General features: G+C 41.9%; 1 protein-coding gene and 1 long non-coding RNA gene across 2 annotated transcripts; both read right to left on the bottom strand.

Annotated features, from left to right (window-relative positions):
* Positions 1–2914: 2914 nt before the first annotated feature.
* On the bottom strand, positions 2915–8784 carry LOC136420338 (uncharacterized). The gene is made up of 2 exons (XR_010753186.1): positions 8331–8784; positions 2915–4644 (listed from the first exon to the last, which is right to left on the bottom strand). It is a non-coding gene; the product is annotated as an uncharacterized lncRNA (long non-coding RNA).
* A 734-nt stretch (positions 8785–9518) lies between these two features.
* LOC136422912 (focadhesin-like) lies at positions 9519–23561 on the bottom strand. Its single transcript, XM_066410876.1, has 9 exons — positions 23080–23561; positions 21660–21786; positions 19900–19977; positions 19146–19320; positions 16912–16992; positions 16318–16443; positions 11131–11246; positions 10123–10463; positions 9519–9621 (listed from the first exon to the last, which is right to left on the bottom strand). The coding sequence occupies exons 1-9, from the start codon at positions 23559–23561 to the stop codon at positions 9609–9611; spliced, it is 1539 nt and encodes a 512-aa protein (XP_066266973.1). The 3' UTR covers positions 9519–9608.
* Positions 23562–25993: the final 2432 nt, after the last annotated feature.

Genomic DNA, 25993 nt, shown 5'->3' with positions numbered 1-25993 from the left:
TACTTTGGGAATGCCTCTATAAGTAGCGACACCTGTACTGCAGTGCAATGTGAACCAGTCAGAATTCCCTTCAGGAAAATCACTTTGTTGTGTAAAAAAGTTTTCTATTCAGTGACTTACTAACCGATGAAACTATTCATGGATGAGATACTGATATTGTAGAATGCCAAAGTCAAAGAAAAAGCTTGAAAGAACAAACATGAACTTGATGAAGTATTTTGGTACACCATACTCTGTGTTGAATTTTGTTCATTCTTCTTGAGCACATTATGAAGACATTTTTTTTGCCAAATAACCTCTTTTCTTTATTTATTATTTGCACGCTCCTCACATCAGTTTCGAGGTTCCTAGAGGATGTCATCCATATACATGTACTAGTAATAAAATCAACATGGCCTTCATTTAATCTGGATTTCTTAATGATCTACCCATATCAGTTTGCATAGCTGTAATCCACAAGTAAAAGTTACCCTCATTTGCACATGTATACAAACAAATCAATACATACAAGCACAGGATCATATCTAATTGTAAAAGAGGGTGTTGACCAAGTAGACAGTTCTTGATATGGGATTCATCTTATCAAGCTTTTTTTCCTCTGCACCATCAAATAAACTGTGGTCTTTGAATATAAATCTGCTTTTGGAGTTTAAGTCCATGGTTTTTAGGGATAGTTAGTAGCATGTCTTAACAGAGAGGAATGAGATGTGGGGTTTTTAACTTCCCAAGTAAACTATAGTTATTTACAATACTCAAAACCAAAACACAACATATAGTTCTGCAGTTGCAATGTTTTTAGATATGTGATACTGAATCGCCTGTTTGTTGTATCACACCTAATATATATAGAGAGAATTTATAGAAAGAAGATGATGATGATGATGATGATAGAGAGAATAAACATGATTTTTTCGAAATTCGCTGGCAAATTTGTGTATGCTTATTCCATTGCTGAGGAAATTTTTGTGTTATAGACATATTGACTGAAAGCGCCCAGAAAGCGAGACAACTGAAAAGCTGTTTGTCAGACTCCAATGGAAAATAATGCGTATGCATCTAAATCGCGGTAGTTCATATCTATCTCGCTAGGAAAAAAGACGGCAACAATACATGCTAACAGCGCCAATTTGCACTTCATTCAAATGTCGCTAGAGGGAGCTAGTACAATAATTCATAGTTTTTTGTAAATATACTTAATGTAACGCATTGAAAAGGCTTTTGCACTATTGAAATATCAAAATATGATTTTTTTACTAATTTTCTAGATCATCATTGATGAATAGAAGGTTTAAATTCGGCCAACAGCGCAAATAATACACTGCGTTTCTGTACATGACTGTATGGTCGAAAATAAAGACAGATAGATTGCGTATATTTTCGAGATGAGTGAGGGGAAAGCAAAACTATTAACAGGAATGATAGATCAACATATCAGCTTACTGTTGTGAAAGTTTCAGCGAAAAATATCATTTCCTTCTCGTTTTACAAAGAAAAATGGACTTCCGTTTGTTAAGGTTCAAATCGACCCCGAATCGTCTATGGGAAAGATAGCCGTTAAAAGGCGGCTTCGCTTTTGCAAGACATGGTCGCCTTGGATTTTAAGATCTCCCCTAGAAAACGGCGGATTTCTCTCAAATCTGGTCGAAATGTTTATGGAAGCTTACTAAGTCCTTGTATGAATTCCCATGCGATCACCGCCATTGGTTTTTGAGTTATTGATAGTTGATTTTCGTTCATTAAATTATTGCTTTCTGGCAATATTTATGAATAAAAGTTTACATTTCTCCTAAAATATTGAGTGCAAAAACTCAGGAAGGAATAGGTGATACCACCGAAATGTATTTAGCAGATTTATATCAAAAATTCTGTCAATTTCACGATGTAAATCACTAAGTTGGATCATTTTTATAATGTCGGACCTTTCGGTTTGGCACTAGACCATGCTTCAAAATAACGATAGTATCCATAACCTATATCTTCAAGCAGAAACGTGGAATAGCAAAACTGCAAAAGCACAGATAGATGGGCATATTAACCTACTTTTTTGACAGTTTCATCTACAAATATCACTTCCTTCTTGTTTTATAAAGGAAAACGCTATTCCGTGAGTTAGACTTAAAGTCTATGCGAAAGATAGCGGTTGGAAAGCGGCCGCACTTTGCCTGAGACTTATTAACCTACTTTTTTGAAAGTTTCATCTACAAATATCACTTCCTTCTTGTTTTATAAAGGAAAGCGCTATTCCGTGAGTTAGACTTAAAGTCTATGCGAAAGATAGCGGTTGGGAAGCGGCCGCACTTTGCCTGAGACTAAAACGTTGTGGATTTCATATCGATATCTCACGCAGAATGCAAGGGATCTAGCGCCATAATGTTAGTTGACATATTCAGGAGCTACTAACATGCAGTTGGATTTCCAATAATAAATCACTGGTTCTGGCACAACTTCTAAACACAAGTTTAGCTTTCCCCTGAAAGATCAGGTGCTAACACTCAGAAAGGCCGTGGTAATTGTACTGAAATTTCCTTAACAAAGATACATGTCTATTTCACTTTTGACTGTGCTCCAAATTGACGATAGAATAATGACCTATATCTTCAAGCAGAAAAACGGAAAGGTAAAACTGTTAGCAGCATATTAACCTACTTTTATGAAAGTTTGATCGAAAAGTACAGTATCCATTCCTTCTTGTTTTATGAAGGTGTTTTCGAAATAGTGCCTATCACATGATACTCGACAGGTGTCAGATAGCTTTTCTGAACACCAAATATACCACCTTCGCCAAGAAGCCATTTCTCTAGTGTTTGTACGTATGTTTGTATGTGGTTTAGCAGCATAACTCAAGAAGCTATGCAACATTGTCAAAAAAAATACCTATGTACAATGCACACAAAAGACATTGGAAACAATAGAGTGAATGGGGGTAGTTCAGTTTTAATAGCTGTACTCAAATAAATGTTACTCCTGTAATTCACTTTATCTTCAGCGTAGCACAATTTCACGGTGTAAGCAAAATGGACATTTTCACTGAGGTTTGTTTAACTTCACCGTGGCTGTAAGTGATTTACAGAACGTATGTGTGAAGGAATGATAATAATTACAACAGTTTTTTACGTTACAGAGGTGACCATGAAAACAGTGAACATAAAGTTACAGTGAAAGAACAAGAATATTCTTATTGGAAAAGCAAACGTACACTTAGTACCAGCAAAATACACAATATAGAGCCGAATACAGAGTCCATTCACTATATGCTAATTACTGCATACAGTTTTAGCAACTTATTCCTAAACATGTGTCACTCAGAGGACTAGGCATGAAAAGGGATCAAATCAAACCAACACAGACATACAGTCCTTTAAAATTCACCATCTCTAACCATTCTATGTGTTGATTTCATCCATTATATATTCTCTTCAGTCATGTGTATTTAACTAATCTCCAATCAGATCTACATGGGGCGCCGAAAACCGTATATGCTAGCTGACTGGAGCTTCTCTGGCTAGCATATACGGTTTTCGGCGCCCCGTGTAGATCTGATTGGAGATTATATTTAACCTCCTTTGTCAGACCAATGATGTTCTTAATAGGCTCAACCATGATGATAGCTGAATTTAAAGTACATAACAGAGAGTTTGCTAATTGGCTTCCTTGTTGAATCAGTCATGACTGAGGTGCCACATGACTTTTGAACATATATATACTAGTACCATGGTCTGTTATGATAACATTCCATAGGATTAGCTTTAACAACAATTCAATGCAATTGAATGAAATGTACTGTACATGTGTTATTGCATATAGAAATACATGCATGGGTACAATTGCACTTATGATACCGACAGGTTACTGTAGTCCTGGAATACATATTAATTGTTACTTATAAGACACATTACACTGGGTGCCCATAACTGAGGATTAATGATACTACATGCCATATGTATTAGCTTCAGCATGACAATTTTGTACTACATTTTCAATCTAGTACAGATCAGAGCTATGATTTTCAAAGCATCTAAATCAGAGTCATTTCCATTGTAATGAATATATTTATATCATGCCTGGGCCTGATAAGGGTGTTCCGGACCGTGTGATGACTATCCGTATCACATAGGGTTCGGGAATTGTATCACACGGTCTTCCATAGAATATTTAGAATGCATTTCAAGCGTGCCGGTTGTGCCGCCGCCGAAAATTTGAATTCTGGATTCGGAAGTTGGAATCAATGTTGTTAAAGTTTTGTGTTGGAGCACACAAAACTCCCTCAACTTTTGGCGCATTCTGCATTGAAATGTGTGTTTTCTCAGATGGGTATGACATAAATAAAATATAACACGGTGTATTTCGCATCACCCTCGGTCCCAGCGCTCTCTATATATACATGTTCAGTGCACTAGGAATTGAAATTGCAGTTAGGATTTCTACAAGGGTAAACTTCTACCAGCTGTTATACAGACTTATTGCATTGGTTAAGCCTCAATGCATTACTCAAAAGGACTTGGTTGGTGTTGATATATATATATAACTCCTCCATGCAGAAGCAGGTAATCCATTGTTGCATTATCAGCTTCTCTCTCACCCACTGTCATCTCATGTGTACATATAGGGCATTGATGGTCTGCCTGGGTTGAATATCCTCAGCACCTATAACAATGAGAACAAAAAGTTGAAGAATGGGTTAATAAAGACAATTGCCTTTTTCCTAGTGCTTATTGTTGCCACAAAAATGCATCTGATTAGTACAATGTCTTATGACAACTATAAAGACCTAATAGTAATATACTACAGACAGTAGTCTTGGCAAGTTAAGCCTTTGAGGACATGTGTCGGCTCACTCGTCAAAATCACGCCACACAGACACACACTCACTTACTCACTCAGGAAGGAACAGTGAGTGTATTTGGACCCATTTCTGCAAGTAGACCGGTAAAGTTTATCCTTGTGAGTGAGTGTATTTGGATCCATTTCTGCAAGTAGACCGGTAAAGTTTATCCTTGTCAAAATATATGGGGTTGGTATATGTACTACCATGCCAATTTCAGGACAGGCTAAGTTAATTTACATGAAGCTAGGTCCTGTTCCATATAAGAGACACAATAATTAAAGATTAAAATAAAAAAATGATTAAGAAAGAAAAATGTTGGGACTTTCTTGAATGTTTGAACATGTGCTACTTCCTATGTGAAAAATCGCCCTTTCACACAACTTTTACTATAAAATGGAAGAAGATATTAGAGTTATCATGTATGTGTGATAAAGGAATACTGGAGAAACTATTCCATCTATACTGCACAACCAGCTGCCCCTGCATGCTTGTAAAGTTAATTTGAAGGGCAATTATACACTGGATGAGTAAAAGATACCGGTATGAGTTGCTGGGTCTAGCATAATAAACACAAGTTTTTAAAGATTTTCAATGCAGATCAATTATGGGACATCATAATATAACCACACCTGAACTTACATTTTTGTGACAATTATAGACTCTGTTCATAATCATAGCAGGGTTTGTGAATTAATATTTACCCAGACACAGAGATTGATTCCTATTCAGGATTCCTGGTAAGAATGGTCAAAATCCAGAATAATCCTGACTTTAAGTTCCCTGATCAGAATAAATCTGAATATATCTTTCATCATAGAGATAGTGATGGGATTCTTGTCCAAGGGTGAACCAGTGCTGTGCTTTGTGCCAATTGCATCATGGACTATGTGTAGGAAATTTGTGGGAATGGATCATGTTCAGCTTTCTGACAATACTACTGACTTTTAAAGGAAACTGTAGGGATGGGAATAATCCAATAAGTACCAGTTTTAACAGCTGACCTCATCAAATCAGACTTGGGACGAGGCATGACTTTTTTAGTAGCGGGTAATAGTTCGAATGATTATCCAAAAAACATCCAAGAGTTTAACTCTAAGAAGATATATGTACATGTATGAAGAGAGGGTCTTATGGTGGGAGGGGGTGCCCTGTCCTTCATAGACTCAGGCCCTCATTTTCATAAATTACTAGTAGTTGACCATCTTCTCCACCCCAATAACAGAAGATGTCCTATAAAGTTTGAGTTTTTTTAGCCTGGGTGCCTTCCTATTTCTACCGGGGCTCCTACACTCGCCACCCTAAATTAGGGTAGCGAGTGTAGGAGCCCCGGTAGAAATAGGAAGGCACCCAGGCTGTGACTTTTTGTCTATATCATACAAATTAAGTCTGCATTTGCATCATTTTTGCATCATGGTGAGCATATACACAGTATAGGTCTATAGGAGTTCATTACCCCCCGTTATTTACACATGATGGACGACACTGCTATCTTCTCTGTGTCTAACACAGTATACAGCCAGTCAGGCCTACAGATAGCATATACTATAGCCACTGTGGTTTTGCACCCGCACAAAAGAAATGAACAACACAAGCATAAGTATACATTGCACAAGAACACACACACACACACAAAACACATTATATACCAAATACTAATACACACATGCAGACTATCACACATACACACAAACACCAATACGGTCTGTATTCCTGTATACACGATTAGAGACATCTGTTTAACACTAGTCCTGCTACGCCCGACCATTCTCTTGTTGCCTATTGTTGTTCTGTATGCTAACACTGATAATTGCCGGGTTGAGAATATTTCTAGAATGCGTACATTGCACCTGCGCAATTGTTGTTAAGCATTGTAACTAAAATTGAGCAATATCAAACTGGTGCCCTTTCTTTCAAATCTTTCTGGGCACTTCAGCAGTGGGGGTATATTTTGGCTCTGGAACTCCAGCAGGACAAGGGTTAAAATTTGTGTCATACAAAGGCTCATTCATTGCCTGGCCCATCAAACTTCCAGCTTTCTTTAGTTTCCATTGTACCCCCCCCCCATTACATTCCATTGTGTACATAAAATTTTATTCATACAGTTATTGGTTGCTTTTCTACTACTAGTATGGAGTTCTTATTGCTGCGACCAACCACCATCCTCTACTAGTACCTCCATCCCTCCCAGCAGTTGCCTTCCCTCAAGCCTAAGTAGTAACCCAAGCGTAACTTAACAAGGCTTGACCCGGTTTCTCTTCAAGGGCAATTCAATAAGAAGCCAAACCCTAAAACCCCCATGCATAGCCTTGAGGCCTAGAAAAGGGAAGCCCACCCCACTAGCCAAGCCCCGGGGTAGCCACTTTTTCCGGAAAACCGTCACGTGTTTGAAATAGTCCTATAACAGAATGCAACGTGTTTATAAAATTTTATAAATAATGCATGCTTTTTCAAGTAGCTAGTGGTATGAAATGTGGCTTTGCTATGGCTCGCATTTTTGGCCAAGCATACCGGGTCACCCCCATTCTTCTCGATAAGCGCGTTGGGCTCTTTTACGTGCAGAGATTTGACACGTATGCCTGAAGCTCCCTCATACACAAGGCCACCGGCTTTACATCACCATCTAAAATGAAATGCAATCCCTTACAACATGTCAGAGCTTGAGTGGACCCTCAAACCGGGGCCCCATGATCCACGAAGTTTGATCCAGATGGCATTAGCAGCAGGGTTGCACTACATGCTTGTGGCACGGTGATATTGAGAGTATAGCAAGTCCCAAACACGTAATATCAAAACCTGAAAGTTCCACTGCAGTACCGAACAAGCTGCTAGGGGGCCCAAAATCTATTAATTGTCTAATTCAGACCTATATATATATATATAACGTGTTAGCTGAAGAAGGGAAAACAAGAAGCCGCGGGTGTTGGCAATTGATCATTTCAAAGTTTCTTTTGAACAATAAAAAAGAAGTCTCCAAATGGTAGGTGGGTGGGTGGGTTAAAAGACAAGATGGTATGACTGTAAGTTCGAGTTGGTAAGTTCTGAATAAGGAAAAAGTGACGTCAGCTACCTGATATTGGAGTCGGGAGGGTGTCCTTCAAGAAAGAATTATCCAGGATGGTGGGCAATCCTTATACAATTTCCAGCTCTCATCACCCACGCGCACATACTGTACCAAATATCAATACAATCCTTCCAGGCCTTCTCAAGTTATGCTATTCATCAACCGAGTGATGAACGGAGTTCATTTTACTAGTATGGAATTCCAGCATTGAGGGGGCTTCAGTACTAAGAAATGAAGCCTTTCGTCCCTGGATTTCTAGCTAGTTACAAACTTTCTTCCGTGCTGATGTCCAGTGATCACGACGCCATAATTTTTTGCTTCTACTTCTAGGTGTCCAATAACCTCGATACTTTTGCCACATACACATACCACATACACATACCACATACACATACGCTACCAGTACCAGAAACATAACATTGGCGAAGGTAAATATGCACCTACCTAATGCATTATAGACTGGGCCTGGTGGTTTGAATCTTGAATGTGTTATCGACACGATCGATGTTGGTGAACGACATTAATAGCAGTCTCAGTCTCAGAAACCAAGGAGGAAACAAAACCTAAATTTGAGAAAGGTTGATACTGTAAACATCTCGAAGCAGTACACTTCTTGATGCTTGTTCTGGTCCAAAAGTCGGCCAGATATGGCAGAATACGGCAATGTTTCAGGGACAGCGGCCATGACACCTAGAATGTTGACCTATGCGGGTGACCAGGGAGGGCAGTGACCCCTGGTTCCTTCCTGGTTAGCCATGCAGCATCACATCAGCACGGTACAACCGCTAGATCCCCATAGTCTGCTAGTCTAGCCTACGCAGACTATAGGCTGGATCGGTATGTACTGGGTGATTGCCGCTATGCCAGTCCGGTCTGTACCGTTGATGGTACAAGGATGGGGTGCTGATAGAAGCTTTTGGTAAGGTGTTGTACCACCTCATCTCCCTCTATCTCCTCTAAGTCTCTATAGCCACATTAATGCTAGCCGTGGCGACTAACGAAGGGAGTTTTTGCTTGATATTACATATACTTTCCCTTCTTAGTCGTGGGGCAGTACTCGATTTCACTTCTATTCGAGCGACGCCGGCCTTCAAACTTGCACGCCGGGCCCGATTCTTGTTCTCCCTGAACTCCTAACACCCTTACCTGCGACGCCGGTCACTAAAACGACGCCGGAAACCCCATGTTAATCCACAACAGGGCTTGATGCGGCAGAAGTCAATGGAAAACAACATCGGGTCCGCCATTTTTGGTCTAAATTTTGAAGTAGAGGCTTGTACAGCCTGATTGGTCAAGCCCAGTCATGTGAGTAAACGCACCAATCAGGCTGTACAAGCGCGACGTAGCGATGACGTTCCTCTCCTTCAAAATTTAGACCAAAAATGGCGGACCCGATGTTGTTTTCCATTGACTTCTGCCGCATCAAGCCCTGTTGTGGATTAACATGGGGTTTCCGGCGTCGTTTTAGTGACCGGCGTCGCAGGTAAGGGTGTTAGGAGTTCAGGGAGAACAAGAATCGGGCCCGGCGTGCAAGTTTGAAGGCCGGCGTCGCTCGAATAGAAGTGAAATCGAGCACTGCCCCACGACTAAGAAGGGAAAGTATATGTAATATCAAGCAAAAACTCCCTTCGTTAGTCGCCACGGCTACATTAATGCAGGCGTTGTACCATGCCATAGGCACGTGGCCATGAGACACCAAGTGACCTCGCAGATAGCAAGACTTCAGAAGATCAGCCTGAAAGAAACAACGTTTTTCTAATCATACATACTTCTAAGTGGTTAAGACCACAGTACCAGGTACTGTAAATTCATTTAATATTGCGGTTGGTAATTTTAGTGGTTGAGGGGAATGGTAGTTCACTGCATTTAACTTTAAAAGTGGGAACAAAAATCACTGTCTCTAATGTTACTAATCAAATAAATGCGATGATGAAATCTTAGCGGTTGACTAGTGACCGTTAAAGTAGCTGAAATTAACTTACGTTAACAAGTCAAGAATTACAGTCTGTAGTTACTGTAAGCAGGAAACTTTGTATGTTACTATGAAGCCATTCTACAAGTGCAGAAGTGACAACAACACTTTTGAGCTGCTAACAGCATGTTGAATGTTAACTGGTGTTTAACGTTACAGCTCTAAAACCACATGTGATACTAGATTCCTATGATTGCAGTATCCTGGCAAGGCACAGTACATCTCTAGATCTGCAAGCTATAAGGATTTTCCCGTGGAACGTACCTGACCATGTGCTTGAGTGATCTTGTCTGCCAGATCATCTGGCAGTTAGCAAGGCACTCACTAATGGTGGACAGCACTTCATGGGTCTCACTACTGAGACGTATCTCTTTGCACACCTTCTCTACTGTGTGGTAGAGGAGCTGGGTTGCCATTTGTGGTGGGTCTGGCACTTTTAATGCAGCCAGAAGGCAATTGGTCACTGATTGGCACAGTTTTGGGTCTGGTTCCTCCTCTACAAATGTCTGTAAGGCACAATCTTCCAAGAAGGCCTTGAATTTGGCAGCAGTCACACTTTTCATGATGGTAGGGAGTGAAGAATAGAGGGTGGACTGGCATTGCACCTGTTATGGCAAACAAAATAGAATCAATCTAGTGATACTGAAGAAAAGTGATAAACATAACTCAAGACATCTGGAAGTAATCTCCGTATCTTATCCAGTTGTAGAGATGGAGTTGTCTTAACATAACTTGGTTGGTTTCCTACAAACAAATCAGCACCTCTGTATAACGTTGCTGTGTGCTGAGAAATATTTGAGGCTATCCAATTTTAAAAACTTTAGTTTTGCTCAAAAAGACAAGAATAGCTCATGGACAAAAGTTTGTACAAAATTTGGAAGAATTTTATTCTGTAGGTACGATAACGTTATATGCTGATTTCTTCATGTGCTTTTCCATCAACCTTCTTAGGATTTTTTATTATTTGGTGTGTATTTTTTTCCCCTTTCTTCCTTTTTATGTTTTAATTTTGCATTTCCATGTTTTGACGGAGGTGGGCAGGGCTATGGTATCTACAGTATGTACAGTAGGCGCGTAAAAGTAAAAGATCACCAATCGCATGTAGATTACTTTTGTGCCGTTTTTGCGCACTTTTGATAAGAAATCCGAACGCAAATGTGGTAAACAGTGACATTAATTGTCAATTTTATAAAAATTGCAACAACTAGAATATTTCCAGTTTTAGGACTCATAAAATGCTTTGGGTGCCTTTAAGACAACATGCAGACTAACCTCCAGGCTCCCAAACAAAGGTTGTGAGACCCACGAGGCCAGGAGTAGCGCTGCACTGGGTGTAGCTGAGGCCTGGGACACCACCAGCTTCAGACACAGGATCTGGATGTCTGTCCCTGTAGTCAACATCCACAACATTAAACATATTAGCTCAGAGGCCTGGGACACCACCAGCTTCAGGCACAGGATCTGGATATCTGTCCCTGTAGTCAACATTCACAACATTAAACATGTTAGCTGAGGCCTGGGACACCAAAAGCTTCAGGCACAGGATCTGGATGTCTGTCCCTGTAGTCATCATCCACAACATTAAAAAATATTAGCTGAGGCCTGGGACACCACCAGCTTCAGGCACAGGATCTGGATGTCTGTCCCTGTAGTCAACATCCACAACATTAAACATATTAGCTGAGGCCTGGGACACCACCAGCTTCAGGCACAGGATCTGGATGTCTGTCCCTGTAGTCAACATCCACAACATTAAACATGTTAGCTCAAGGCCTGGGACACCACCAGCTTCAGGCACAGGATCTGGATGTCTGTCCCTGTAGTCAACATCCACAACATTAAACATATTAGCTGAGGCCTGGGACACCACCAGCTTCAGGCACAGGATCTGGATGTCTGTCCCTGTAGTCAACATCCACAACATTAAACATATTAGCTCAAGGCCTGGGACACCACCAGCTTCAGGCACAGGATCTGGATGTCTGTCCCTGTAGTCAACATCCACAACATTAAACATATTAGCTCAAGGCCTGGGACACCACCAGCTTCAGGCACAGGATCTGGATGTCTGTCCCTGTAGTCAACATCCACAACATTAAACATATTAGCTGAGGCCTGGGACACCACCAGCTTCAGGCACAGGATCTGGATGTCTGTCCCTGTAGTCAACATCCACAATATTAAACATTATCACATAGGTAGATGGCGTCGACCAATCAGAAGCCTCCATTGCCCACAATAAGTGGTCTGTTATCACGCCATAACACACCACTTATTGACGTCATGTCAGAACACAACCGTTGCATTTTGTAGAGGGGGTATCTTTTTGATGAATCTTTTTCTTAACCTTGTTAAGAATATCTTTAATGTCTTAAAATTCCCAAACATTTCCTTAGCATACATAGACAATACATGAAAAAAGGAAAACAATTTCAATTCAAGTAAAATTCAGACGGTAGGACTACAAACAATATTTATCACACCCCCACCGTCAAAGTGGAACCGGCCCAGGTCAGACGACATTGGAACCCGCTCGAATTCGACGGAGCTGAGTACCACAGTTTTTCGTCAAAGAACTGTCAGACGCCGACTTATAGTCAGTTTTCGGGTCATGGGAAGCTGAGGAAGACGCCCAGGAACATGCGGAAGGAGTTTAGGGGCGAGAAACTGGCGCAAATTTGCGGAGAGGAGACTCGGGAGCGAAAATAGGTTTGGATTCCAGGCTAACGTATTTCCCCAAGCTAATCTTGGCAGTGAAAAAATGCCCATGAAGCCGCCGAACTCCTCCTCAGTTTCTACCCAGGGGGACCCCAGGAAGATATGTTCACGTTTCTGAGGGGTTTTACCCGGCGAAAATTAAAAATATTGCCGGCAAATTGATGTCGCCGTGTTCAAAACAAACGTGACACGCACTAAACACGCCCCCCTCCCCATGACCCATGTCACGTAAACCGATGTGTTGGCATCGAAAAAATTACGGTCAAAATCGCCAAAATTCTTACAAGTTTCTACCTACAAGGATCTCAGCAAGATACGTGTACGCTTCTGTGGGATTATTTTCCGGCTTGAGCAAAAATTATCCCGGGAAACTACAAGCAAATCATGAAAGGGGATGTAAACATGCTTGATTGTTCTTACCACAGCCAACTAAGCGTTTAACAATCGGGCGTCAGGAATTGTGAAAATTGAACAGAAATTTACAATTATACCGCCCGATATAAAGTCTACGTGTCCAGAACAATAAGACAAGTTACTGCTTGTTTACATTGGATTATATAAAGATCGTATGTACATTGGATTGATTTTACATGTATAGTACTAAATAAAGAATCTATGTATTATACAGGGATTTGTCTCTCTTAATTATATGGGTCAGTTTGGATAGGCTATGTGAGGGGTTTTACCCGGCGAAAATTAAGAATATATGGGTTAGTTTGGATAGGCTATGTGAGGGGTTTTACCCGGCGAAAATTAAAAATATATGGGTCAGTTTGGATAGGCTATGTGAGGGGTTTTACCCGGCGAAAATTAAAAATATATGGGTCAGTTTGGATAGGCTATGTGATAATAACGTTAATGACCCGCCTGTTCCTCGGTTTATATGGTGTCATAACGCCTGGTCAGGTGCTATAACCACCTCATAAAACCACCTCGTTCGCTTCGCTCACTCGGTGGTTTTATTCGATGGTTATAGCACCTGACCAGGCGTTATGACACCATATAAACCTCGGGGCGGGTCATTAACCCTTAATTATTCACCTGCATGTCCATTATAACTAGTGCTGCGTACCGGTTCTATGTACTGGTACTGTACCGTAAAATTTATTTGGTACAGGTCCAAAATACCGGATGATGATTAGTACCGGTACTGTACCGATATGAATTTATACCATGTACTTGCTTATTTTGAGACTGATCTCCTGACTTCATGCAACACCAAAGTGATATCTTGGAACAGAGTAACTAATATGCAACAGGTCATTCAGGCAGGCCGGGAGTTTTGATAGCCGTTTGGCATTTTCGGCCAAGGGAGTTTGGTGGTTGGAAACCTAGTTATGTTTTTTGAATAAAGATACTGACAAGTTGAAAACAGTTTAATATGTTTTTGTCATTGAAGAAGTTTAGAAAAACACATGTTCATTTTTCAAATTATTCGGGCATAGGTACAGGTCCGGACCTGTACCTAAACCTCTGTACCGGTACCTGTACCTGATGTTGCGTTTAGGTACCTGGTTAGCCTTACTGACTTCCTGTACCAAGGAGCCGAAAGAAGCAAAAACGTGGGCACAATCATCCTAACCGACTTTACTAAGGCATTTGATGCTATTAACCACCGTCAAGCGATCTTGAAACTACTTAACATGGGGACAAGACCTTCCATCGTGCCTTGGATAATGAACTTTCTTACAGAAAGACAACAAAGGGTCCGGTATGGTCTCACACTCTCAGAGTGTGAAACCCTCACCGCTGGAGTTCCTCAAGGAACAAAGTTAGGGCCCATCATTTTCCTCTGCATGATAAACGATGCCTGCCAATCATTCAGTGATCGTTGGAAATACGTAGATGATCTGTCGCTCGGAGAAAATAGACACAACTCCGAAGAATCCCACCTACAAGATCAAGCCAACTCCTTGGAGAAATGGACTGACAGCGCACAACTGAAACTCAACCCCGGGAAGTGCTTTGTTTTCTCATTGTGCTTCAGGAGGAATCCGAGTCCACCTGTACCCATCAGCCTATGCGGCAACCTTCTCACAACGGTAGAAATCGCCAAGGTGTTGGGTGTATGGCTCCAGTCCAACCTAAAATGGGATAAGCATGTTAATGAAACAACAAAAAAGGGCAACAAACGGCTATTCATGCTACGCCGGCTCAAGACATTTGGAGTACCAGTAAAGGACCTTGTGACTGTGTACTGTGGCTTCATAAGGGCGATCCTCGAGTACTGTGCACCTGTATGGCACCATGGACTCACACGTAAACAAGCTGCAACTATTGAAGGAGTACAGAAACGTGCGTGTTGAATCATCCTGGGACATACATACACTGACTACAAATCAGCGCTGCTGGTGTGCAACCTAGAAACACTTGAAGCGAGACGAGAGACCCTCTGCACCAAGTTTGCCCACGGCATGACCGCATCGGAACGCACAGCATATCTCCTGCCTAGCACACGACGACAGGAACATGGCCGGAACCTAAGAAACTTATAGTGCCCTGTCGTACCACTCGCTATCAAAATAGCCCTGTGCCATCACTCTTGAGACTGTTAAATAAGAAATGACATTGCATCTGTAACGCAAACCAAACTTGCGACTGTAACACGAACCAGACTGTTCAAATCAACCATACACAGTGTGACGTCTGTAATAGTTGTTCTGTTGTTTTAATTCTACCGAATATGTGCCGTTTCGTGTGAAATTTTATCTGTATTGTTACAGTTGCGTTGTTTTTAAACTGATGTGAGTAAAACGTACTTCAGCCAAGGGCTGCAAAGTTTTACATGAATAAACCATTCATTCATTCATTCATTCATTAATTCATTCATTCATTCAGGTACGCAGCACTATTTATAACACCCCCTTTCCACTAGGACGGCGACCGTGCTGCGCCTGCTGAGTGACCCTAGATCTGACATATCGCTCAACAATTTTATTCTACATATTGTATTTTTTGTTTTCATTGAATTTAATGATATTTTTACAACAGTTGCTGTACCGTCGTTCAGTGATCGCTGTCTAGTGTAAATGGGGCCTGAGAGAAAACATGTTAAAGACGATTCTTTTATAGCCTGTAGCTCAGGACTGTTGCATATGTTACATACAAACACTGTCAAGAAATAAGATGTCCAACATCCAAATATCTAATCATCATATCAAATAGAAGCCAGTATCCCCCTTTTTTAAAAGGCTAATTAAATAATCTTTCTTAGAGAATAATAATGGGTAAACCTATATGTTTTCTTTGTGATATCCTTCTTTTGGGGATATCAATGACCCTATGACAGAGTTCATGGTAGACCAAAGAAATCTTGGTTGGAGTGTGTCAGGAAGGACATTGAGGTGTGCGGCTTTACCAGTATGGCCACACGGGACAGAACTGCTTGAAAGCGTGGTGTGAAGACAAGCCGACTGCAGCCCCGCCCCTGTGTCAGGGAAACCTCTCAGCAGTATTATCAAATACTGGATATTAGATACTGCTAGACTAAGTACTGTAAATGCAAAAATATTCGCGGTGGTTTTATGTTCGCGGTTTTCGCGGCGACTGTTTCACAGCGAACATAAAACCACCGCAAATATTTTTGTCCAATATTGTAGCAGTATGTGTCTATAGCACTGCCGCGGACTAAAAACCACCGCAAACACTCCATTTTCCCCTTAGTCCGAAATAAAAACCACGCAAACTTAGATGCATTTACATAATGATGAACAAACCAAACGATGTTGAAGTGGGACATACCAAAAGACAGCCTCATGAGGGGTGCCAGGATGGCTGCCCAGTTGACAGGTGGGAAGGTCGCACCAGCAGCTGACAGCAGGGCCTTGAGAGACGCCTTCACATAAGGAGGGGGGATAGCTTCTGGGCCTGGGGAGATGTGAGAGTACAGTGTAACATCAATGCATAGTTCAGTTATGGATGAAAGATAGTGGATCCTAATATGCTTTTTCAGTCACTGATGAAAGATAGTGGATCTTCTGCTATTTCAGTCACTTACAAAAGATAGTGGATGCTATCTAAATGTTTCACCAGTTACAAAATCTATCCAGTTGCTTGTCGAGTATCTCATTACCTGGATGTCTAACCTCTATTGATGTAACAATGCATATGGTGGGTGTATGTGTCAAGACACAAATTGTTACTGCCCATTCTAAGTCTACTCCATACATACCCAACATAACTTAATTACATTTCTGTCTACCCTAACCAAAGGAAAATGAGTGAACACCGACTGTTGAATATTGTTTGATTTATGTTGAAATTTTCTACACTGCCTCCAATCATCAAATAATTAGCAAGTACATGTTTTCTCCTTTTTATGTAATAAACAAATACCTCTTCTTCCTGCTTCAATAATGAAGTCTACCGTAGGCCCCAGGACACTGGTCTCCGGTAGGTAGCCATAGTTGGATGGGACTGGAAAGGTGCAAAAGAGAAGAAACAATCTTCAAAGTCCAAGTCTAAATATGCTCTGTGATAGCCTGCTACCAGAAATGCTCTGAAAAACTGACAGGCAGCAAATGTAACAGTATACAGTTAAGTGCACACATAGTCAGTCCCTTCATTTGCGACAAACAAAGGAGGTTGACAGTGAAAGGAAAAGTATCTCTCAATGTCTATTGAATCCTACATGTGTCTACAGCTGCACTGAAAAACAAAACATTGCATATATATATCTGTGAAGTATAATAAAAAATAAGTGTACATGTACAGCCTCGGATTGAAGTCTTCAAAAATTTGTATTTAAAACACTCTCCAGTTTAATTCCGGACTTCCATTTTAATTCCGGACTGACCTCCCATATCTCAGCAACCTTACATCTACTTGGGCTAATATTGTTGACTATACGTAAAAATGATGTAAGAAATACGTAGCAGCCATCGATGACCCCCTGCGGATTAACCCAAATCTGCAGAAATCCGGGACTTGAGCCAGAAATCTGAGACTTGAGCCAGATTTCTGCAGATTTCTGGCTCAAGTCCCAGATTTCTGCAGATTTCTGGCTCAAGGTCACAGAAATCTGCAGATTTCTGCAGAATTCTGCAGATTTTGGCTAATCCGCAGGGGGTCATCGATGGCTGCTACGTATTTCTTACATCATTTTTACGTATAGTTACCAATATTAACGGGGGGTGCCCAACCATCGGACGTTTTTTTACGCGCTGGAACTCACGGCGCTCCATTGCTGGTTGCCAGAGAATGGTCATGTTTTAATGAATGAATTTTGAACACATTCATCTGAAGACCATACTTGGACAAGAAATGTATTTATGCTGTTCATGGGCCCTTTATGCTCCGCGTTACATGCGGAAGACGCTGTGAGACGTTTTCACGAATGTACCTTCTGATTTAGTGTACTGCTGAGATAGTGTGCCTAACTTACTACGCTTTGGTAATTTTGCTCTCTTCGGAAGTTGGTGATGAAGTTTGGGAAATGTAAATAAGGCTTGAAGTCTGCTATATTCTAGCTTTCTTTTGACCGGAAAATTTTGACTGTGTGCACTTCTCACGTCATGTGAGAAGGGCTATATCTAGCGCATCAAAGCTCATGTTTCCACGGGAAATAGGCTACTACGCGGCCCGACGTACATATTGAATGCGGCCCGACTTACGAAATCATTACGAAAAAACGACACCGCTTACATCAACAATACTTCGTCTACTTATTGGGAAATATATTCGCCATCTCTGTATTCAGTTTCCTTTTCATAGACGGTACCAATCACATGTTAGAGCGTAACAAAACTGTGCGTTGAATCGTCCCGCCACTATCGCGGCCCCCAAAAATGGCGGGAAAACAACGTCGTCAGACGACAGCAATGTTTACGTTGTTTTTCTTTGGTCGGTTTTCTTCTCAACAAACACTTAAAGACCCAAATTTTTAGTGTTTTATGAAGTTATTTTTCTTATGTATATGATAGCTGTGTGACTCATGTATCTGCTTGGCACAGGTCGTATATTTAGGTGCCGGGCCGTCTAGCTACGCAGTGACCCTCTACATAGCGCTACCATCATTATTGTCAAAATACTACTTTTCGACAAAACAAGAAATGAATATGTACACATATGTTTTGAATGTAAATGGCAATTATGTGCATGAACTTGGGTTATTTACCTTCCTTATCAGCTTAGTCATTGGACACAAACACCGCGTACTTATGCAAAATAAGATCAGTAAAAAATCCGTGCGATGTTAGGGCGCGTGCGATGTACGGGCGCCCCCCGTTAGCCCAAGTAGATGTAAGGTTGCTGAGATATGGGAGGTCAGTCCGGAATTAAAATGGAAGTCCGGAATTAAACTGGAGAGTGTTTTAAGTTCCTATAACTTATAATTGTACAGTGGAACTCACTGACATCAAGGAGATTCTCCTTGCTGACATCAAGTTCAGTGGTGGCATCTTCACTAGATAGCTTTAAACAATACTTGCAGCTAGATGTGTAAAGGCTAGGTGTGACAGTGTAATATAACCAGCTGCTGCTGCAGCGCATTCCTGCAAAGTTGGGCTGGTGCCAGTTACATGTATGACAAAGGGTGGCTATACAGATATAATAGTGTATCCCCAACTCACCACTTGACCTGCTGTGAGCCATGGAGGTGGCTGCCATGTACAGGTACCCTAACATCCAGGCAGTGTTGCTCTGTACCCCGACGTTGGGGCAGTGCTGGACCAGCTGGTTCAACAGCTTCACTGTGTCGTTCAGCTGCAGCTGGACTTCTGAGGATTCTACCACTTCTTCTGTCATCTGTTCACACGGTCATCAAAAATAAGTGTAAATCTTTAAGTAATCGACAGGCTCTAGCTTGAAAGGGACTTAGATACTAGTATACTACATGTGTTCCACCATTCACTGCCTGAGATCCACCCATGTTTAGTTTGTCTTTCAAGCTAAACACAGGTCTCATAAGAGCTTAGGCTACGCAACTCATAGAAAAAGGACAGCTAGAACAGGACTGTCCAAAAAGTAAGTCTTAATAATAACCTAATCTATTAAATAACTTGACTATTGACTATAGTATTGGTGCTACATGTGTCCCCCATCTTTTGCCTGAGATCCATCATTATCAGCTTGACTGCTACCCAGTGGTTGCTGATCATATGAGCAGACAAACTAAAAACAGGTAGAGCTAGCTCAGGCTACACAACTGAAGGAAAAAGGAAAGATAGAACTGTAATTTACAGTACAGTCTAATTATCCAAAGCGCTTACATGGTACAATTATTACTATTTCATCATTTGACAATTGAAAGTACACAACCATTTCTAGAAGGAGAATATTAAAACAGAGTAGAAAGGAAAGAAAAACCACACAAAAAAGTTTCACCTGAATGAGAGCTGCTTCTGTCCCTGTGAGTGACACCAGTCCTGTTAGGGAGGCTAACTGCAGCAGTGTTGGAGAACTCTGAAGGAGAAGATCATAAATCAGAGAATTACAAACCATTTGTCAAACACAGCATTCAACCGATGTTCATGCTTACTTGAATCAAGTAGGCTTTCTCACCTATCTGTCTGACTTGGATGAAGGTGACACATATTTCCATTTTTTACTTTTCAAAATGGATATATAGTCAAACCTGCCTAGGCGACCACCTTTTCAACGCGACCACCTGGCCATGGCGACCGCTTTTTCTCGGTCCCGAAAATTTTCCCCATAGGCACAAGCATTAAGCTGCCTGCCCAAGGCGACCACCCGTCCAACACGACCGCGACCGCCACGAATTGGGACCGCTCAGAGCACAATTTCTGGCCATGGCGACCACGTTTTTCCAGCGTGTGGTGACATCGAATTTTGCTGTCGGATTTCGCGGAAATGTTTTTAAGACCTTGACGGACAAAAATATATCAATAGCATTGATTCCTCCATGAAGTGTTTTAATAAAACGTTCCCACTATAAACATTGTAAGAGTAAATACAAGGATTGTGAATACTTATTATTGATGTTGTTGTGCCCATCGCAAGCTCAGTTCGGTTTGAACTCAATTTTCACAACGATCACGTAGTGCATGGCGTCAAAAAGTCAGATTTCACAGAAATTACTATCCATTTCTTGTATTTTCAACAAAAATGTGTCTCTGTCTAACTAAATTCCGCCGGAAAATGACTCCGCGGTGGAGGCCAAAAGGTTGGCCGAGACATTTTGTTCCTTGGTCCGCGACGCCATCATTGTTTAAGCGCGGCATAACGCTGACTTTTCTAAAACACGACGCTTCTGTGTATGAAACTATGACTATTTAGAATACTCGGATTATTGATGAAAATTAATATTCTTATATTTTTTTTATTTCCATGACCCTCAAACTTTTATTGGGCGCTGCTTACTGGTAATCGCCAACGCTGTGCGTTCTGCTCCACTGTTACCTTTTGATGCGGTCGCGTGTTCGGCGGCGGTATCACAACTTTCCATTTTCATCCTTCATTGTCAGATCGAAAACTTTTTGCCGCTTTTATCCAGCGGTCGGCGCCCAAAAGAAGGGTGGGGTCAGCAGTTGTTTTCTAAGGGATTTGCCTTAGGCCTTAAAACCTAGACATGTGTGTGTGTACTCTTACTTTAACGCAACGTGTGAGTGCGGGAGGGCGCAAATGACTTTGTTTTAAGTCAAAATTATGACGAACATTTGTTCACGATGTAACGGTATACAAATATTACAACAGAAAATGTAATTTCTGTAGGATCTTTCTGTCAATGAGAATTGAACCTGGTGGGGGTCATACTGTCTAAAATCACATAATTTTCCATCCATCTACGTAGTACTCTGTTTTTGAACACCTCGACCTGGAAACATGTTGTGAGTGGAATCCTCTTCATGGCGACCACCTGTCCATCGCGACCGTTTTTGCTCGGTCCCCCGGGTGGTCGCCTTGGGCAGGTTTGACTGCATACATGTACTCAACCAAAAGACAAGACTGCATGCCAAAGCTGACTGATGGAAGAAATATCAAACAGGCAAGAAAAACAGAAGATTGACAATAATTACTGGTGTTTATAGTCCAAATCATTGTTTGAAATACATGTTAGAAAACTACCCAGCATTCACTAGACTAAGCATATTTTGTCACCCTGCATTTTTTAAAGAACATCTGACCTTTGCCCTGAGGATGCCAGTCCAGGTGCCATGCAGCTGGTTGGACAGATCAGTAGCCTGCACGTGTCCAGAGCTGGACAGGCCGTGACACAACATGCCCAGGGCCTGGGCTACAGGGCTTACAGGACTGGAACAAAATGTACAGAGTATATCACAAGTGATCACTATTTCTGCAAGCTAGTATAGAAACATGCTTGCCAACGTTAGCGACCCGGATCGGAACTCGCCCTCCCCGTACTTCCGCGTAACATCGAGCGACTAACACCGTCGCCGGCAGACAACCTGCGTCCGGCGGTTCCACGAGAACTTGATAGGGCCGATTGTCCGGAGCTGGCCGGGCCCTACCATAGATGATCATCTCGTGGCCCGCCGGGACAGTAATCAGCCGACGACCTGACGCTCTGGCGTACCCTACCCTCCCGTCTGCTCGAGCGAAATTAGCCTGTCTGTGGGCGGATTTTACGGCCTTCTGCCAAACTTTGTTACTGTCACTGTGGTTAGATTGGGTACTGGCTCTCTGTCCGACAGTATCCCCAAGTGTGTATTCCCCTATCACATTCATACCTAATATTCCCGGGGCAGACCCACGACACTCGTCTTCTACAATGATAACTCCCCGTTTAGGCAGCGTCTTACCCCGGAACACTACATCTAATTCGAAATACCCTACAAATTTAATTGGTAAGCCGTTAGCTCCGGTAAGTTTAAGCCAACTAGAGGCGTCCTTAAGCCGCTCACCCCCGCCTCCGAAGTGGGCTTCGAAAAATGCTCGTGTATAAGTGTCGTAACTTGTGACCCCGTGTCTAATAGACAGGGCACAGGCACCCCCTCAAAGTCTACCTCGACTATGTTACACCTGCCAATTGTTCTAGCCAACACCGAATCTAACTCTACGCTACCACTCTGACTACTAGTACTACCTCTACTTGTTTCCTGGGACTCACACGATCCTTCCCGCCAGCCCGGTCCCACGGCTGCGGGCCTAACTAGTTTGGGGTCTGGGGGTTCTGTGTCTGGAAGTTAGGGTTAGGTGGAGGGGCGTTGGAGGGACAGTCCCTCTGAAAGTGACCGGGTTTCCTACATCCAAAGCATATTAGATTGGGGCACTCCCTCTGGATGTGTCCAGCCTCCTTACAGTAGTGGCAAATGGGACGGCCCTGATCGTCCCGCTGGTAACTGCCTGTCTGGGGTCGGCGGGGTGTTCGTCCGCGGTGTCACCACGAACATTACCGCCTGGGATTGACGCGTAATTCCCCCCTAACTGCATGCTTTGCAGCTCCCTGCGTAGGGCTTCGAAAGTCCTACTAGTTTCATCCCTTAATTTGCCGATCTCTGAGGCGATTGCCGACTGCTCTTGGAGCACTAGATTCTGCCGTGCCCCCGCCCCCTGAGGGTTCCACTCCCCACTTAAGTGGAGGGCCTTATGTCCTGGAACGTGCGGGAATCGGCCGGGACTGCGGCCCTCAGATACTGGCGGAGCTGCCGCTCCAGGTCCCTGTCCCGCAGTCCATCTAAGAACCTATCCCTCAGCAGGGCGTCTCCCTCTTCTAGCACTGAGCCCCTTCTTCTCTCCGCCCGTTTCATAATCTCCTGAAGGCTCAGGGCGTACATGCTGATGGACTCATCCCTGCCCTGGCCCCTAGCGTAGAATCTGCTCATTATGACGGACACGGGAGCAGTGTCCCCAAACGCTGACTGCAGAGCTGCCTTCACCTTAGCTACATTTTTCCTGTCGTCCCCGTCATCACGGCCACTACCCGTTTCGCCTGACCCTCCAAGTTTCCGTAAAACATCCCGGCCTTCTGGGTGTCGGGCGTGCTGTAGAGGGTGAATGCGCTCTCCATCTCTTCCACCCACTCCTCCACAGCCTGCCCGGACGACACCCCCGAGAACTTGGGCCATTTTCGTTCGAACGGAACATATACTACGCTAGCCTGAGCGGCCTGTGCGCCCTCTTCTTCTGAGTCTGACATTCTTCTTCACCTAACCTTCAGTCGATCACTCTGACCTTCCTAATAGCACTCAACTTTCCGCGTTACTTGCAATACAACAACCCCGGCTCAACTAACAACAACTTTCCGCGTCGAACTTACACATCAACACTAACAACAACTTTCCGCGTCAAACTATACATCAACACAGTAACGGACATCTAAACTTGTCCAACGGCGGTCAAGCTAACGGCGGCATATGCAAGTGTCTCTACTCCCTCTTCACCCACAACGGGTCCACATACCTTTGCTGTCGGACGCTCGTCGTCGGGCGCATCGATCGTGCTGGTACCAGTCCTCGTCTCTCCGCCTAGCTCCTCGTGATGATCCCCTCCGTCATATTAAGACACACAAACTGACAATTTACATCTTTGCACTGCTTCTTTACACCGCCAGATGGCGCTGTTAGTAGTTTTATGTCAAAGGGTATAGGGCTATGATTTGAGACTGAGTATGGTATTCATACCATAACTTCAATTGAAGACTGCTTGCCTTTTAATTGAACTTTTAAAGGATGATTTTGACACTTTTCAGTAGCAAAATGTATGCTTTTGGCTCCTTGTAACCTCCTGGTATTCAAAATTAGGTAACCCCCATTTGTCCCCGATGCCTTCTGTGGCACTATCAAAGCCATGAACAAATGCAGCCTCATAATGCTATAGTAATCCCATGTTTCAATGGGTGCTGCTTACTAATAGTTGTATATGTTGCTTGGTTACCATGTTCATTGGGGGAAATATAAGTCTACAGAACAGAAACATTTTGAAATCATCAATTCAAGCCCTGTGCTAACTTTGAAATCAGTGCTACATGTACATGTATCTTGTATCACATGAAATGTGTTTTTCCTGATATAAAGCTATCTGGAAACTTATGAGAAAAGAAACTCAACATAGGTGCAACATATTAATTTTATTATTTACATATTCAAGGCAACATGTACATAGTACATGTGTTGTACATAACAGATACTTAAGCCAGTTAAAACATGACCAAAGTTTGAATATTCACATTAATTTTGCACTTTGCTGAACAATACAGGAAGTGGAACATAGTCTTGGTTTGAGTGGCCCAAAGCTGAAAAAAGTCTTACATGCATATATATACCCTTACTATTAGAATGACAGTGTGCTCTTCATTTCAATGAGCAAGCAAGAAAAGAAAATGAAAAAAAAATGTTATTATTGCTTTAACAATCTTGTCATCGCATTTTTACAAAGTAGTTGTTACAATTACTGTTTATTTGCACAGGGAGCGCTGTCAGTTTTTCCTTGCCTGCTTTCACATATCAAGATCTATACAGTTCCATACACACCGATGAAACATTAAAGTTGTGTAAACAATAAAGTGGAAAAGGCCTTGATGTGGTACAACTAACAATTCACTTCTACATACCAATATGTACATCGCTTTTGTGCACTTCCGTGAACTATCACCTTAGTTAATATATTCATCATATAACAATATCTATATACATATATACATATAACAGTAAACAAAAATTTTTGTATCGATTCTTGAAAAAGTCAGACTCTCTACAATGAATTGTCATGTCATGTCAGTGAGTCATTCTTATTCAGAATCCAATATGTCACAAATCTTCATAATTTCACATATCTTAAAGTTCCACATCCTTAGTACAACAATATCCTAATTATGATCCATTCATTAACTCATGCTTAACAGTATGGGACCTTTGAACTACTATTTATAACATTCTTAGTACTTATGAAACAAGAAGTCAACATAGAACTTGTCAAGAAACACATCTCTTCATAATTTCATCGCTCTTTGATTGTTGCCACACCTGGTTAAAGTTCAACATCCTTACAACATTGCCCTAATTATGATCCATTCATTAACTAAATTAAATGCTTAACAGGTATGGGACCTTTGAACTACTATTTACACCATCTAGTACTTATGAAACAAGAAGTCAACATAGAACTTGTCAAGAAACACATCTCTTCATAATTTCCTCGCTCCTTGATTGTTGCCACACGTGGTTAAGTTCCACATCCTTACAGCAAGACCCTCCATACTTATGATCCATTTGTACATCATCTCTCCCTGCCTATTTTTCATGCATGGTAATCGAGTAAGCTTCAAACATGTACATAAACTTAGCCTTATCTAAATGTGTGCCTTTTTATCATAGTTCCGAATACATTATTGGTATATTTCTATCGGACTAGTCCTTTTTTCAGAAGAGGACTATGCAACTACTGCTTAAAGTTTAAGTTACCATGAAACAAAAATAAAATAACAGGCTTCATCAAATATTACCGAGTATTTACCTTATTAAGTGAAAAACAGTTAAACTTGCATGGGTACTTATATTTT

The sequence above is a fragment of the Branchiostoma lanceolatum genome, chromosome 1, assembly GCF_035083965.1.
Source record: "Branchiostoma lanceolatum isolate klBraLanc5 chromosome 1, klBraLanc5.hap2, whole genome shotgun sequence".
NCBI classification, from domain to species: Eukaryota; Metazoa; Chordata; class Leptocardii; order Amphioxiformes; family Branchiostomatidae; genus Branchiostoma; species Branchiostoma lanceolatum.
Note: the sequence above shows the minus strand (reverse complement) of the source record. Positions and strands in the feature narration are given on the sequence as shown.